Here is a 17,259-nt window from a genome sequence, read left to right as displayed (position 1 = left end):
TCAGATTTAAGTAAAGTATTTTGTGTTTAAATCTGGTAAGGGATTCCCGACTCCCTATACGGCCAACACCCGTTCGGTGCCGGGTTGTCCAAGCTCTATTGGAGAACCTCGGTCCAAAGGTGCTGAGATCGGGAGAGCCAGGCGTTAGTACGAGAGCGCCTGTTTGTGCGTGGTCTCGGAACACCAGTGAGGCGCTCTCCGCGGAGTCCAGTGAAAGCACAGGACCGTAGAGATTGGACCACACTAGTGGTCGTACTGCTTCGAGCTTCTACGTCGAAATTCGACCTCGAGCCTATTTGTTTGGTACTGTTTTCATATGTACATGGGCATCATCTGGTTCTTGGAACCCATGGAGCATTGTATTCATTAAATACTCCCAATAAATATATCATATATTGAGGGGGGGTCGGCCCCTTCCGGCCCCAGTGTTGGTGTCCATCTTTCCATTTCATTTCATTTCAATTTCAAGTTGTATTAAGTTGTCCATTTCAAATTTGTGGTTTTAAAGTTGTGCTATTAAGCGTGTGGGTGTCCAACGGAGTCTTTCCCACTTGACGGGATCGGTTTCAGAAGCCATTGCTTGATAAAGGTTGCTCGTCAAAATCTTTTTTCAGAGGTCTCCATGCCTTGAGGCAAAAATGTTGCATTACAAGAGTTAAGAGAACAGATGGTACTTGGACATGAACAAAAACACAGCTTGTTGCGGCTTGCCATGATTACGTTTCTCGCATTTTCGTTGCCCCTCTCCCGCTTTCAAGAGAGGCTCTTGATGCATGAGGTTATGCCCATAGTTGTCACGGTACGAAAATATGATACTGAACGGGAATTTTTGGTACGATATGAAATTTTCGGATACCGTACGATAAAATACGGTTTTTATTTTTTACCCTTAACACCTATGGAGCTTCAAGCTTGAATGTGAGGGAAGGTTGGGAGGGGAGGAGTCTACAGTGCTTGAGGAACCAGAACATGGATATGTGTCTCTCCCAGTTGGATCTCCCGATTGTCTTCGAAAAAGAACTTGGATGGGTAATGCAATACCAAAGGTCTCCTAGTGTAGCGTTTATGACTAAGGGACCGTCCTTGCACAAATACGAGCAGTGCATCTAGGGTGATAGGTTTGAGACTCCCCTCTAGATCAAAATGGCCATGTCCAAATCTTCTCCCTCGTACATAACTTGGGAATCTAACTGTCTAGCCTACCTATACCAGGGATCTCCAAGTGATGTAGCAAGATTCTCTCATCCTACCAATCTAGTGTACACTACTAGTCTACCTCGCCAGATTTTTTAGGTCTCTCAACAACCCCATATGGAATACAGAGTGGACACGAAAGTTGCGAAGTATTGCGAGCATTTGGGATCTTCGTTAAGCAGAGTTTCTATAATTTTTTTAAGCATTTGGAAATTTTTTTTTGGGGAAAAAAAAAAACTTACTCGTACCGTACGATACCATATGGTGTGAACCCGATACGAGAAACAACTATGGTTATGCCCATTATTACACTCCAAGAGGCGGCCATTATGGATGAGCCCTTCACGGATGTAGAACTGGATGATGCTTGAAAGGCCTAGGTAAATGGAAGTCTCTAGGCTGGCCTACAATCTTTCTACATTGGGAATTCGTCACGTATGCGATATTGTGGATGAAAATGGTTATGTTCTTACCTTCCCACGTGCAGTGAGGCAATGCAATTCAGGGATGCACCACAGGCTACTCTGGAGATTCATTTCGAAATATTGCAGCCCGTTTAGATGCTTGAGGAATCACTCAAAATCCAAGATTGGCGCTTTGATAGGCAACTTCGAGGATATACTCCTGAATCATTTGCCGACATCTTGGGTATCCTGTGGGTTGGAATGTTTCTTCAAAGAGAGAACAACAATGGGTGTTGGATAATCTCAACTTCAAACTTCAATATTGAAAATTACCTACTTGGCCGTTGCATGTTAGATTGAGGATTGTGCAATCCATTATAATGGCTTACATTTAGTTTCACTTGCCTCTTGTTCCCTGGTCTTGTGCCGATTTGGATAGTTTCATGTTTGCAACCTTGGCATGTTTATGGCGTACTAAGGTGGATAGAAAACCCATTAGGCTTCTTAAAAAGCATTTGGTTTGTACTCCAAGAATGCATGGTGGCCTCAATATACTGAATTTGCACTTTCCTGCTATTGCAAGGAAAGCTTCTCTTCTTTTGAGTTTCTTGGAGCAAAAACAGCCTTGGACTTTAATGTTATCAAGACTTGTTGCAGCAATGAAGGCATGGATGGGGCCTACGTTCTAGACTAACTATGTCTCCTAAAAGAGTCATAAAGATGGCTTATTTACACATACACCTAGGAAAGGAATAGATAATAAACATTGTAAACACAAAGTGACTTAATCGACAATCATTACCAAAAAGATAATTTAAGGTTTTTATATTTCATCAAGGAAAAACTTAGATGCCACTTCATATTTCATCAAGGAAAAACTTAGATGCTAGTGAGACCTTTTCCTAAGGCACACCAAAAATTCCGAATATGCAAATGCCACTTTTGGGCATTGGATGATCACTCATGCTGAGGTTATATTTGGATGCTTACAGGGGTGCATTCCTGGATGCCCATTCTCCACAAAACCGATCCATGACTGGCAGACTATCATGGCTCAAATAAAATGGTCTAGTAGACCGCATGATCAAGACAATTCTCTTCGCAGAGAGAGCTTTCATTGGAGTCGTGCATTTTAACAGCCTCTTGCTCTGTTATAGTCGAGGAAGGCCTATCACCTTTTTGCCAAAGCGGTCAGATGTGTTGAGAATGTACTGAATGACAGTGGCTATGTTCTTTCTTTTCCACAAGCTATGGCCCTTTACAATCTGGATTTACATCATAGAACAATATGGTAAATTATAGTTTCTTTATTGCATGATTTCAGCCTGTACCTCCTCTACAATTGAGTCATACCTTGGATGACAGGATTTTGGTGAGTTAAAATGCAAGCTGTCCCGCGGTGCCTCTTTGCAATCTGACTGCAACCGGTGCATACAAATTGCTTCTTCCTCCTCCTTGGATACAGGCTCACGGAAACTCATTATGGCACATTGACAAGCCTTCTAGGTTGTGGAGGATGGCTCTCTTGAAGATCTAGAAGAGTACATTACTCCCAAACAGAAAGTCTTTTTTTGGAGATGCCTCGTTGGTGCCTTACTAGTTGGTAGTTTTTTGGCTGAAAGATGTGATTCTCCAGCATTTTGTAGAAGATGTTCGCATCCATGTGAGACAGTTTATCATCCTCTATGGTCTTGCTCCCATTTCTGTGCACTTCTGGAGAGATTGTTAGAACACCTTCGTTTGAGATTTATGGGCATAAGTTTTGGATTTTGTTTTTGGCTATTTGGCACCATTTCCCCTGGTTTGCCAGAATTCGATACTTTCATTGCATGGACCAGCTTTTGGGTCCTATGGTCCATCTATCATGGAAGAAATCAGCTGATCTTTGCCACACAAGACATTTCCTAATTTGCTTTCGTTAGGAGATCTCTTCTTTTATCTCTTCGGGATTCTTTCGGCCTTGGAGATCTTCCCTTGCGTCATCTACAAGTGTTCTTTGACTGCTTTTGAGCTTTAGCTGTCTTGTACTTGGACAGCTGAGTTTGTAACTTACCTTCTGTTTTTTGTATTTTGATTGTGGGTTTTCCTCTCCAATTGGAGGTTTCCCACCTATAATATATCGTGTTACAAAAAAAAAACAAAAGTGTGTGTGTGTGTGTGTGCTTGCAAGAGCTCAAGCTCTCTCTTCTCCCCCAATCTTTTTATTCAAGATTTCTCGATGGATTTTGTGACGAACTTGCCCGATAGTCCAGATAAGCGCAATATACAATTTTTGATGATTGTTGATCGTTTTAGCAAGTTTGCCATGCTTATTCCTTGTAATGCTAACGTTAATGCTGAAGATGTTGGTAGGTTGTTTATCTGGCATTGGTATCCTATAGATAGAACCATTGTGTCAGATCCAGATGCCAAGTTTACGAGTCATTTTTGGAGGGCATTATTTGATAACTTTGGGACTAAGTTGATTTTTTTTCAGTGCATTCCACCCAAGATGGGCGAGCAGATAGAGATTTACAATCAATTGGCGTTCGACGTGCTCAAGTGTTATGTTCACGACTAGTTATGCCTTTCGTCCAAGCTGTGTTGAATGACCCTTTTTCTTCAGCTATTGGTATGTAAGATGCTTAAAGCGGAAAGCTGTGTTGTTTACGTCGAGACACAAGGCCTTGTTAAATAGGGCCTGAAGAGGTACAAATGAAGATGCACATCCCTGATGAAAGGATGTGACTCTTGAGTGAATAGTTATGTACTTTGGATGTAGAGATTGTTAGAAGTCATCTCCTGTCTAGATTTATACACTAGGGCCTTTGTTGTGGGTGTGCCCGCCCTTATCAGGTGTTTTATCATTTTTCCTCACTCGTATTTTTCCCCTATTTTTTTCATTTTTTCTGTGGCTTGGGAGGCAGTCTAGTAGTGGCAGGTGGACCTAGAGCCTGGCCGACTGCATCTGTGACATGGCCGATTGCACTGTATGAGTCGTGGGACTCCTCTGTTGCTTGCCGACCTATTGTGATGCTGGCCGACTGTATTTATCAGTCGTGGAGGACTTCTGTGTCCAGTCGGCTGCCCTACAGCAGGCCGACTGCTGATGTGGGGGCATATATATAGGCCCCCAGCCCCATACCACTATTTGTATCATTTCTCGGGATCTTCTTGTGTATATCAGATCAGAGTTACACGCCTACATCTCTCTCTCTCTTGTGCTGTTTTTGTGCCTGCGTTTTTTGCTCGTGTTCCCAGGTCTGGTCATCATCTCTGCTGCGTATTCTGACAGAGAGGTGTCCTTTGATCAATAGATGTGTCCCTTTGAAGAGACGTGTCCTTTGGTGATGATCCATGTGATAGGGTGTGACCCTTCACTGGTGTCCCTTCAATTACTAAGAGTAATTAAGAGACATTAAGTCACAATCGTGACATTCCCTTCCACTTAAAATAAGACTTACTAAAGAACAGACTGTTGATGTTGTTGAAGATCTTTGTCACTAGGCCATTTATGCTTGTGGTGAAGCTTGCGCTGAGAAATATTCAAGAAGTTTCCTCCATTGTATTGCTATCGTGCTTTAAATGCTAAATCCCAAGTTGTAGCTTCATTCTTTAATGTCTTCTTCTTTGTCTGCTTCCAAATGTTGGGCTTGAAGTTGACTTGACCATGTTGCGGTGTAGAAGAATCTGAAGGTTCACCCATGAATTCTCTTGATGATACTTGAATAGTATTTGTTGAAGTGTTCGGCTTGAAAGTAGTGAAGTACTCATCCAATTTGTTAGAAAAATATGTGAAATTCTCTGCAATGTTGAAAACATTATCCTCGTGCGTGATATCAACTGTGTCATCCCATGTGGGTAAGGTTGAAACAAGTGTTATATTTGCTTTTGTAATCTCTGTGTCTTCAAAAAAGTCCATCGTTGGTGACTCATCATGTTGAGATAAAGAATCCAAGGATTTTTCAATATCATATTGCTGTTCTTCTAAAGTCATGTTGGAAGAATCCTCGATGTTGTCATAAAGTGACTCAATAAAGTGACGCAATAAAGTTTGCCATATATGTGTGAAGGTTAGGAGTAACATGAAGTGCATGAGCTACTGCATGTTTTTCTTTATCGGAGTAGTCGTTTGAAGTTGAAGGTTCCACATAACGGTTTTGAGGAGCATTGGGTCATTTAGGGCATTTAAACCATCTATGGTTGCCATTACAAATTGTGCATAATCTTGTCTTTTGCTGGCCACAAGAAGATGAAGCTATTGTAGGACGAGGAGTGCGAGATTGGTCACTTCCAAAGTCCCGTCCACGATCAGATGCGCGTGGTTGAAAGAACTGCTGATGCTTAGAATGAGTAAAAGACGATCTGTCTTGTTGGTGAGGTTGCTGCAAATGTTGCCGGTGGGAGTTGGGTCGGAATTGAGCAAAGGCATGTAGCGTGTCTTTAGGGGTTATTGAAGATATCTCCCTTGTCAAACTTGTGAACTGTGAGATGCAAGAGGCCAATGATCCGGTTTGGGTCAAATGGCGTAATATCGTGCTTGGAAATCCACATTGGCACGCTCAAATTTATCCCAAGTCGTGATGGACTTGTCATCAGTCAACCATTGTTGCCACCATAAAAAAGGCAGTATCTTTGAGTAAGGAGGCGACAAAAGTCACTTTCATCTGGTCGGAGAGGTTGAAGTTCTTAAAATACAGATGGAGGTGGTATTGCCCACTGATCTAAAATGCATTTGTTGTGTTCGTTTCTGAATGCTTCCGGGGGTTTTATGTCCATTTTATTAGAATGATTTGCTTAAAGTAAACGATAAAGGACTTTAAGTTTAGCATCATCTACCTTTGTTGGTATGTTGTCGAAAACTGGAGCTAGTGTGTCGACTGAAGCACGCGAGCTGGTTGGTTGGGAGAATTCTCGTTGAAGCTGTTGCATTTGTGTTGTAAGTGTTGCCAATGTCGATTGAAGTTGAGCTTGCATAGCCTCCTTTTGGGATTGCATGTTCTATTGCCATGGGGAGAGAATTGGTGCATCTTCCGGAATCTGTTCTTCTTCCATAGTGATTGGGTTGGTACTGTTGGTTTGTTGCTGAAGCTCCCAAAGGCGTGGTTGGATCCTAGTGAGAACCATCTCCGGGAGGGTGAGGCTTGGCCATGTTGGAATATGGTTTTGCTGAAGGGAGAAGACCAAGGGCTATCATGCTGTAGAAGGAGGCGAGAGTAGCACCATTTACCACTGTGAGGGATCTTTTTTTCTCTCTCTCTCTCTCTCTCTCTCATGTGTGCGGAGGCTATAGGTGAAAGCTAGCCGATTCCCTGGTTGGCCGTTTGGGTCCTTTTATTTTTTCTTTGGAGAGGGGGCCGTTAGCTAGACGGTTGGGGTTGGGTGCCTGTTTTTTCTGTTTTTTTGTTCTTTATGTGGGCTGCTAGTCAGGCTTGGCCACCGTTGGGAAGGCGTTTAAAAGCCTTAAGTTATAAGGCTTAGGCTTAAGCTTTTAAACTAAAAAAAAAGGCTTTTAATATGCAATAATCGTGGTACTTCACTTCGAAAGGAGGCGACTATTGAAAAGGACGATTCAGCATGGGAAGGTCGCCATCACCAACGGGTGCTTAGAAAGATGGGAGAGAAGCCTCAATATTATGCTATCAATATCCTGGTGAGGCTAGAGCTTGCCATCGTTTTTTTTTTTGTGTGATATATAAAATTTGGGGATTTCATAAATTAGGCAAAATTGGGCAAAAGGGCTAAAATTGAATGGCTCCTGCTCTTTCATACAAACCGTGCTCTGGTCAATTGAAATGGAGTGATCATAAAGTTGAGATATGGGATAATCACCATGGATTAATACAAGATTAAAGAGATAATCTCATACAAAGAACCATGATGCCTAAGTGAGTTAACCTTCCACTAAGAGGATGGAAATAGCCTTCCATAAGCCAAAGTATGAAAGCCAAGAGGCTCAAAGAGTCAAAGTGACAAAATATCAAAAGATGTCCAAAAGATACAGTAGTAGTCCATGAACTTCCTTTTATACTTGAGCCCATGACCATGGTCCTAGACCTAATCTAAAAGTTGTTGCTTCATTACAAACCATCCCCTCCTATAATGATATGATTTTGTTCTCGAAATCAAAGGATGGTTGTACAAAATCAAACATATACAAAAGGCTATGTATGGAAGCCAAAAATCATGACATAAGTCACTGCCATGGAAGACCCAAATACCATAACATGAGTAGTATGACTCCGAGGGTCAAATGGAAAGGATGAGGGATTCCCGTTGATGATAAAGCTAAGCAATCTCCCGCCTGGATGAAAGAGAAAATGTAAGAGACCACTGTTGATGATGTAGGTTGCCGAATATCTCCCAAGGTCAAATGGGAGATGTAGGAAAGGGGCGATGTAAGAAACCAATGTCGATGGCGAGGCTAGGTATGAGTCCTATTGGGTGAAATGGATAAATGTAACAATAGCTCTCGGGTCAAAAGGAAAGCTCAGGTTCGAGGGGTAGCTCATAAGCCCATTCTCGCCGACCATAACATGGAACTGACATTCAAGGTATCCGCCAAATGGAAGTAAGACTCCGAACTGGAATGTTGAATGGTCCATGTAGATCAAGAGATGTCACAAGTGCATTTGAATGGTATGCCATGTAATCATCTACCATACATCCCAAGTGGCAGATGATACATCCGAAGATGAATGTCCCGGCTCCAAAGAAACTAGGATCGTGTAGACAATCATGGTAGTTGAAGAAACACATCTCAAAGTCAGCATCATGCAAGAACTCATGTGAACCAATGTCATCATCCACTATAGCATAGCTCGAATCATCCGAGGCATGATCAACTGCATCAATGTGTATATAGACACGATCCAAAATATGCAACATGCCCTCATGTGTGAAACCCTCTGCATATGTGTGGTCCTCCAAAGCAAAAGCATGATCAATAGAATCACCACAAGCATGAATAGTGATAGTGTATCCACACATGAGATGAAAGTAGCATCATCCATTAAATCATTGATCCAAAATGTCCAAAGTGTAACGTCGTGCCAACAACTCACCAAATCCTCAAATGTGTGACACAATGTACCAAGATCTCACACAATGCGCGTGAATAATCCCCAACACTACTCAACAGCTAAGCTGCGTGTGAACACCGACCAACACACTCAAGGCATATGCAAAAATACCCAAAATGTGTGACATAAGCCCACAATGTGCTAATGCACGTAATCAAGGCTATAAAAGCACAAATAGTGTGAGCAAACACTAGTAATGCCAAAGTGTGCGTGAATCAAGGCTAATAATGCACAAAACGCACATCGTCCCTGAGCCCAAATAATGCATCAACATGTGGCACAACTCGCACGTGTGAAAAATCACCAAGGAAGCTCAAGCGTGTGAACGAACATCAAAATGTATCTAGGCATGTGAATAAGCTCAGTAATGCATGAATCGTGTGAACACCAACTCAAGACTCCCAAATCTATGCATCAATGCACATGTGGCATGTGAACAAGTATTCTAAAAAAACTTCTCACTACACACTAAGGAGTGGGTAGATGTGAAAGGAGTGAAACCCTAACGTTAAAATTATTCCCCCCCTCCCCCCCTCTCCTTTTCTTCTCTCTATTCCTCTTGTTGTTGGCCTCCCTCTTTGTCGACCTGTGGTGGCCTGCTTAATCTCTTCTCCTGCTTGAACCGATGATGCCTAGAGCTGGTTGAGCTCCATGATGGCTAGGTTGTTGGGTTGCCTCACAGCTCCCTTGTAGACGTTTGGTGAAACGATGAAACCAACCCTTACCTAGTCCCGTTTTTTTGTTGTTGTTTTTTTTACTGTGCTGCAGCAAAAACACAGAGCCTGAAGCAAGTGATGACGTAAACTCGAGGGTGTGATCACGTACTAGAGTATGGCTATGCCCGAAGGACTTGTGGAAGATTGAGACCGAAGTCTCAAGCATTTGTTTTATTTATTTTCATCATATTTAGGATATATTTGGTGCCACCTGGTAGAGTGCTTACTCTATGGCACCCGTTTTCTTGTACAAGAACACTCTGTTGGTCATAAAGATACCTTGGGGGGGCTGGTCCAACTTCAGCCCAACTTCAGCCCCTATTGCTGTCTCTTGTGTTGGCTTTCATCTTTCTTTTGAGTGGTTTTAAAGCATGTTTACTTGTTGTGAGATGCCTATGTATTTTGCCATGATGCTATGTATGGGTTAAGATTTTCTGTGCATACGTCTCTAGATTGTGACATGTAGTGCTGCCACTAACTAGAACAAGCCCAGCGATGTGCCGTGGAGACAGAATGAGAGAACAGTGGATTAGCAGTCGCAAATTGTGTCCATTGTAATGATTGCAAAACCACGGAATGCTTTCGAACGGGCACCAAGCCAGTTGTGCTGCAGTTGTTGTAATGATTGCAAAACCACGTAATGCTCTTGAATGGGCATCGAGCCAGTTGTGCTGCAGTTGTTGTATGATTGAAAAACCACGGAATGCTCTTGAACGAGCATCACTACTTTCCCAAAACATGACCCGTAACGCTTCATGAAATAAATCTTTTACTAATTCACGTTGCAGCTTTTTTTTGCAGCCGGGTTTCATTCAAGAAGTGTTCTTGAGAAGCCTCACAAGAAGCTTCAGATAACAATCTTCATGCTCCCTCTTGTATCATCAGTATGGCAAAGCCTCACAAAAAGCTTCAGAAGCATGATGAGCAAACTTTGCTAAACCATCAAGACATGGCTGTAAGTGCAGCAATGAAGCTGTGGCCAAACTATAGATGCTAGGAGAGTCGTTAGGAGGTCCAAACTGAGCTTGTAGCTCCTACGGAACGAATGAGACTTGTAAGTTGAACGTAGTGCTCCGTTAGAGATTTGTACGCTCTAGATGATACGTTTGCAGGTGTGCTGAGCTTTAGAACAAGGATGTGAAGTGACACCACTTAGAGAGCGCTCCTATATTCTCCATGCTATCCATGTTAAATTGAGCAAATGCTAAGTTTAGTTCCCAATGGTGATCATGGTGTTGAGCCTTCTGCGAGAGCTTTGAGAATGAGAGGGTGAGAGCTTTGAGAATGAGAGGGTGGTGGCAGAGCAAGCGTCAATGGACGAGCCACAGCAGCAGATTTCCGGAGCTTCTTGCATAAACTAGTTCCTCCGAGACTCCTTAGTGCCTGTCAAATTTTCCCAAAATGCTATGCAATTCCACAGCCATGTTGGTGGGTAAAGATCCTAAAGGCCCCTCAAATGTCTGGGGAACAAAAGCTTGAAAAGAGTGTGATTTGTGATCTCAAAATAGCTTTATTGCTGCTTTCTTTGTATCTCTTCCAAGCCTGCCAACAGCATTGGCAACAACCATGGGGTTGCTAGCTTGATCCCTGTAAATACAAACCACAACCCTTGCATTGGTGTCTTTAGTGATGAGACCACTGAAAGGAAACCCAAACAAGTTTGTGAATCAAAGTTCCCTTTGTTATTTTTCTGTATCTTGACAAGAGTTTCAATCTGTCAATGAAAGCACCAAGATTTGACTAGATTGACCAAGATAGTGTTGTCCACTGTCCAATTGTTTACTCCTCTTTCAATGGAAGCTTAACCAAAGCTCAATGATGAAAAGGCTCCTTTATTATGGTGTTGTAGAACTCAATGTTGATTTTATTGTTATGTTTAGCACTAATCTTTTGAGGATTAACACTAATCTTTTGAGGATTAACACTAATCCACTCTTTGAATCAATGTTGATTTTATTGTTATGTTTAGCACTAATCTTTCGAGGATTAACACTAATCCACTCTTTGTAATCACTTTCTTGATCACCAATTGCTTATATAACCTTTATATCTGGATCTTTATTAAGACTTTAAGATTTTGCACAAAGATTAACTGAAATGGTAATAGGCAGTAAAGATTAGATACTTACATCTCTTTTAGGCAAAGATTTGAAAGCTGATCTAGCTTTCCATTGCTAAACTTGTTGTAGACTTGATTTGTATTAAAACTTTACTCTAAATCCATGTAGAAAACTTGATTTACACAATGACTTTGTAATCTTTACAAATTTGCACCAAGATTCTTCAAAGCTTCACTCTGCTCAGTAAATTTTACATAATATCTGCTTCAATCTGAATTTTGCTTTGAAATTTTCACAATTTTGCAACATAAACTTGTTCAAATTTGTAACAGAATTGTAAATGTGCACAATGGCTCTGCAATAATCTAATCTATTTAAGACGACATAACACTGAAAAGTACGATGCTTAGAGTGGAAAGCTGTGTTTTTTGCGTCGAGACACAAGGCCTTGTTAAATAGGGCCCAAAGAGGTACAAATGAAGAGGGACATCCTTGATGATAAAGGGTGCGACTCTTGAATGAATAGTTATGTCCTTTGGACGTAGAGATGTGTCCTTTTATCAATAGATGTGTCCCTTTGAAGAGACGTGTCCTTCGGTGATGACCCATGTGACAGGGCGTGACCCTTCACTGGTGTCCCTTCATTGATTAAGAGTAATTAAGAGAGATTAAGCCACAATCATGACACTCCATATGACCCATGTGATAGGGTGTGACCCTTCACTGGTGTCCCTTCATTGATTAAGAGTAATTAAGAGAGATTAAGCCACAATCATGACACTCCATATGAGGTAGCATTTGGAAGATTGTTCTAGTCATTTTTGACCCGGACATTGTCCTAAGTGCATGAAGCTAATTGATTGATGGAGCCTTACCAGGAGATTTTGGAGTCTATGAAAGACAGGTTGGCTAAAGCATAGGAGGCCTACACTCGATAGGCCAACAAGGACATAAGAGGTGTGATTTCTCAGAAGGAGACTAGGTATATCTATAGATTATGACGCAGAGGTTGAAACAGGTGGGCAAGTGATGTCCAAAGTTATCATTTTGGAGCTTTGAACCCTTTCCCATTCTAAAGGAGATCAACGAGGTTTCTATGAAGCTAATGCTACCTCCCAATTGGACCATACGTGATGTGTTCCATGTGAGTTGGTTGAAGCCTTATATTGGACCTCCTCTCTCCGATGTCCATGATGAACAAGAACTAGACAGAGTGGATGAAGTTGAAGTTATGGTTCCGGAACACATCCTCTTACATTGTTTCAAGCACGGTTTTGGCCGAAAAGAAAGATAGTTCCTTACCAAGTTTCAAGACTGAGGGACACTTGAAGCGGTTTGGCTTGACTAAAATTTCTTCGAAGATTTTCCGGCATTATTGTCAGACTACTTGGAGGCTTTGCAGTTTCCATCAAGTTAAGCAAAAGGGGATGTCATCATGTGTATCCCGTACTTGGATGCCACGTGGACATTTGTATAGTAGGTGCAAGACATAGAGTGGTAATGGGTCCCACTCTAGGCGTCTAGGGTCAGTTGTACAAGTCCAATGTCATGGGCCGATGATCTTGAGGTGCGTTCTGGGTCCGAGTTCCCGCACGGGACAAAAAAATCTCAAGCTAAAACTGAAAACAGAATACACTTGCTCAATGTTGCATACGTAGACCTATAGCTCGTCTCGAAGAGGACGACATGCCGATCGTTTTGGGTACTAGAACACTGAAAACGGACACCGTATGCAATAGTTGTGACCAAAAACGTATCAGGCTGTCTTGTCGAAACAGGAAAAACTGTATCACACCAAATGAGAGATTCCAACCCACAAAATGATATTGATTCAATTGCAAAATGTGACGAGATTACAAATGGGGATCACAAATGTGATGAGAGAGAAAGCTTATGGGTGTTCGAGGCACGGTATCCCTTGCCACAAGCCGGCATGTATCTAGACATAGGTAGGAGAGGGTCGGGCTAGGCCACATTACTCCACCTCAAGGTGCTCCCATATAGATGCAACATATTTGGGGCACCTAAGCTCACCCCAAGAGCACCATGTGAGGCCAGATAGAAATCCCAAGCCTCACATGGTCTCAATCAGGTGTGCAAGTCCCTCACATGGAGCAGTGCTACTGTGTACTGTGAGTCTTTCTGTGGAATGATGAGAGGTTCTCCAAGCACATTGGTAGGTTTGTAGCCAGATGCGAGTCTTCCTGTGGAATGATGACAGGTTCTCCAAGCATTGATAGGCTTGTAGCCAGATGCAGGGCACCTACGGAGCATATAGCTGCATGTAGAAATGCATGAAGTGTAGGGGCAAGGGTTTACCCATGCTTCCCTACACTTGGGCCGTGTGGGGTACATGGCATTGGCCCACAAAAGCTCCATAGCATCGTTGGCCAGCCTTTAGGAGGCATGGGCCACTGTCGGCAAACCACTAGGAGGCATGTGCATCATGTCGCGGCCAGGCCTGGAAGGCCTGGGCAGCAAGGCGGCCAGCTCATGGTGGCTCAGGCCATAGTTGGCCAGCCCAAGAGGGGCTGAGGGCCCAGTCGCCCAGCATCTGAACCTTCAGATTCAATGCGGCCAGCAAGCATCAAGTCGGTCAGCAGCTAGTGGATGGGTAGAAGCCTGAATGGCTCATGTGTGAAAAGGCACATATTTTATGGTGCATATTAACAAGTGGCAAACAGGCCCGACCCCTTGTAGCTAACCTACCAGCATTTGTTTGTGCCTATAAAAGCCAAGGCTTGGCAAAGGTCTTTACCATCTCATTATTCTCAAAGTGCTGAAGTGATCCAAGGGCCAGCACAGCCAAGGGAGAACCCAAGCAAGGTGCACTTGAAGATCAAGAGTCAGATCACTACAGGCTGCAGATTTACAGCCAAGGAGGACCTACAGAAAGTGAGTCGTTTTTCATCATTCAATAAAGCAAATACACCAGTCCTTGGTGGGGGCCTTCAGAGGGTATTGACCCAATCGGGTGTGTGTTGTCTTTGTTCTTTTTCTTCTCTCCTTCTCTCTCACGCTTTATCTGTGCTACATTGTGCAATCGTTAGGAACCAAGGTGATGAATATTCCTTATCAAAGTATAATCTTGTCTGTAAGCTTCTGCATGTTACACTTTCCCTTCCCATGAAGCCTTGTCAATGATGCATGTAGGCAAGCGCCCCAACACGAACTTGGAGATTTTTGTGGCCATTGTAAGTTGCTGTCTAGCAACGTAGGAGCTGTTGGTAGCCCGCAGTCCACTACCCAGCAAGAGTATAAAAAAGTTGGGCTTTAATATGTGTTCTCAAGTAGGGTTTCAAGGTTTCTTCTAAATTAGACCCAAAACCAGGTTGTACTGTTCATGCTAGTATTATGGCTCAGTTAGAGGAGATGGTGGAGACAAAATCTGTTTTCAGGGTTAGAAACTTCTCAAACGTAAGCAAACCTCCGGCGAAATAAAATTTGGCCACTTTTGAGATTAAAAGTTTTCACCGTTTGCGCACACTTTCCACCCCCTTTTTGCCGTTTTGGTCAAGCTTTTACCTCCTCGCAACCTTCTTGTCTTGTGCTTCAGCCCCTTTGTAGCATGCTTCTCCTCCCTTCTTTTTCATTCCTCCCTTCCTCTTCTTCGTCTCCGCCCTTTCTGCTTTTCTATACTCCTCCATCTTTTCCTCTCTTCATTTACTGTTTTAAATTTATAATGTGTATAAAAAAAAAACTCGTGGGCAAAACACTTCTAGGACGTTACTAAACTTTTGATGATTTAGAAGAAGAGAGAAAGGCTTGCGCTTTCAAGTTGAATTGATCTCTGACATTCTTCAGGAGGGAATTGCACATGTTTTTAAGTGCTATTTTTGCACTCGTCTGAAGGTAGTCAAAATCTTTTCACAATGCTGAATCAACTTGGTCTATTTTTGTCAGCAGAGATTAGATCTCAGAGGTCAGAATATATGGAGACTAGACAATAATCATATAAGTCTCACACCAAAGCTTGAGGTGGATTTGCTTTTGATGACATTTTTGAAACAGTTCTTTCAAAGTTGATCAATGCAGTATTTCTGAATTTATGTTGTTGGGTTGGTATGTGGGAGTTTGAACTAACATCGTTTACTGCTTGCTCTCTCAGTTCGTATATCTCAGAGAGAATAAGCTGTCGTCAATGAGCGGGCTTGAAATTTTAAGGCGGGTTAAGGTGAAGGTTTTGGCTGTTATCCTTAATAATAATTCACATTGCAGTTCCAAAAAAAGAATAGAACTTATGTTTTCTTTAAATATAATGTTTTGGGCCAGGTATTGGATCTCAGTTTCAATGACTTTAAAGGTGGTGGCTTCGAACCCTTGACAAACTGTAAGGCTCTTCAGGTTAGTGACATGCAGCCCTTGTTTATGGACTTGAATGTCATGCTCAGTGTTCTTATGCATGATAATCTGCTTCAAGTCCTTACTATGGTTGGGGACACCGTGTGGCCTGAATCTGTTTGATTTTGCTTGTTATTTGCTTAACATTGAACTTAAACGCGTAGCCTGAATCTGTTTGATTTTGCTTGTTATTTGCTTGACATTGAACTTAGTTCATGGACTGTTGATCAGGGTTGAAGTTTCCTGTTTTGCAGCAATTGTACCTTGCCGGCAATCAGATTACGTCCTTGAGTGCGTTGCCGCAGCTCCCGAATTTAGAGGTGAAATTTTCTTCTACTCCTGTAAATAGGTTTTAGGATCTCATCGGTCCAAAAGCCAGTTGTTTTGAAAAATCCCGAACATTTCATGAGTTTTATTATTTCTGCATTAGCTGAAGTCATGAGTTTTGGTAATTGTCCATATTTGAAGCTAACAGTTGCTTTACTTCAGTTTCTCTCCGTGGCCCAGAACAAACTGAAATCATTGTCAATGTCACCACAACCCAAGCTTCAGGTGAGTCACCAAAGTTTTAAAATACTGCGGGTTCATTCTTTACGATCTAAAGTAGCCAACCAGCAGAGCCTTCTGTTTCACTGGGACTGTTGTGGGTATCTGTGTGCTGATTGCAGTTTGGGCACTTATGCATTGATTTTCTTCTGTGCAAAGGTCTTGGCTGCAAGCAATAACAAAATATCAACCTTCAAAGGATTTCCTCATCTTCCTATGCTTGAGGTTTCTTCTTCCAAACTCTTGCTTGTTCTGTTTCTTTGTTTGTATGCATGTCGTGTGCTCGTCATCATGTCAGGCAATGCACTCTTCAGTATATATACTGTACACCATTTATGATTATAGCCCCATAACAATTACATCTCTTCTTTTCCTGTCATGAGTTTGTATGGTTTTAAGCGTAAGGCCATCATAATGTATTCAAAGGTGAACACATTTTTCTTGAAATATTTATGGTGTCATGGCAAGAAGATTTAGGAGGTGTACTAAAGTGTGAAGATGACACCCAATAAAGTCAAAGTATTTCACTCATTTCTTTTTTACTGGATATTGATGCAGCATTTACGGCTAGAAGAGAATCCCATTTTGGACATACCTCATGCTGAAGCAGCTTCAATTTTGATTGTTGGAGCAACATTGAAACGCTTCAACAATCGAGGTAGGCAGTAAAGTTCTGTAATTTAAACTATTCTTCATAATAGGAACATTTGCTCTAAAGAGCCATAAAAGGTGGATTTTTTCCAATGTCTTATAAAAATAAGGGTATTGGAGAGGAGACTTTAGCTTGTATTTACTGGATGAGTTGTAATTTTCCTTTTGATAAAGTCACCTGCCATTTGCCTCTTCGATGAGGTGAAGTTCATAACAAACAACTCACTATATCTTGCATATTCTCTTCTTGTCCCTCAGTGGCGTCTCTTTTTCAAGTAAAGATCTC

General features: G+C 42.1%; 1 protein-coding gene across 2 annotated transcripts in view; it reads left to right on the top strand.

Moving 5' to 3' along the window:
- Nucleotides 1-17,259, top strand: part of LOC147603415 (187-kDa microtubule-associated protein AIR9-like) — a 110,278-nt gene that overhangs the window by 17,029 nt on the left and 75,990 nt on the right. Inside the window, exons 2-8 of one of the 2 annotated variants that reach the window (XM_086796528.1) lie at nucleotides 15,342-15,413; nucleotides 15,544-15,609; nucleotides 15,708-15,779; nucleotides 16,031-16,096; nucleotides 16,266-16,328; nucleotides 16,482-16,547; nucleotides 16,881-16,980. In XM_086796528.1, coding sequence (XP_086652654.1) covers nucleotides 15,342-15,413; nucleotides 15,544-15,609; nucleotides 15,708-15,779; nucleotides 16,031-16,096; nucleotides 16,266-16,328; nucleotides 16,482-16,547; nucleotides 16,881-16,980 — 505 coding nt within the window. Of the gene's footprint in view, nucleotides 1-15,338; nucleotides 15,414-15,543; nucleotides 15,610-15,707; nucleotides 15,780-16,030; nucleotides 16,097-16,265; nucleotides 16,329-16,481; nucleotides 16,548-16,880; nucleotides 16,981-17,259 lie in introns of both variants that reach the window. The other variant, XM_086796527.1, reaches the window with a different exon arrangement.

Source organism: Cibotium barometz, chromosome 64, assembly GCF_041138505.1.
Source record: "Cibotium barometz isolate CiBa-2024 chromosome 64, ASM4113850v1, whole genome shotgun sequence".
Taxonomy (NCBI): Eukaryota; Viridiplantae; Streptophyta; class Polypodiopsida; order Cyatheales; family Cibotiaceae; genus Cibotium; species Cibotium barometz.
Note: the sequence above shows the minus strand (reverse complement) of the source record. Positions and strands in the feature narration are given on the sequence as shown.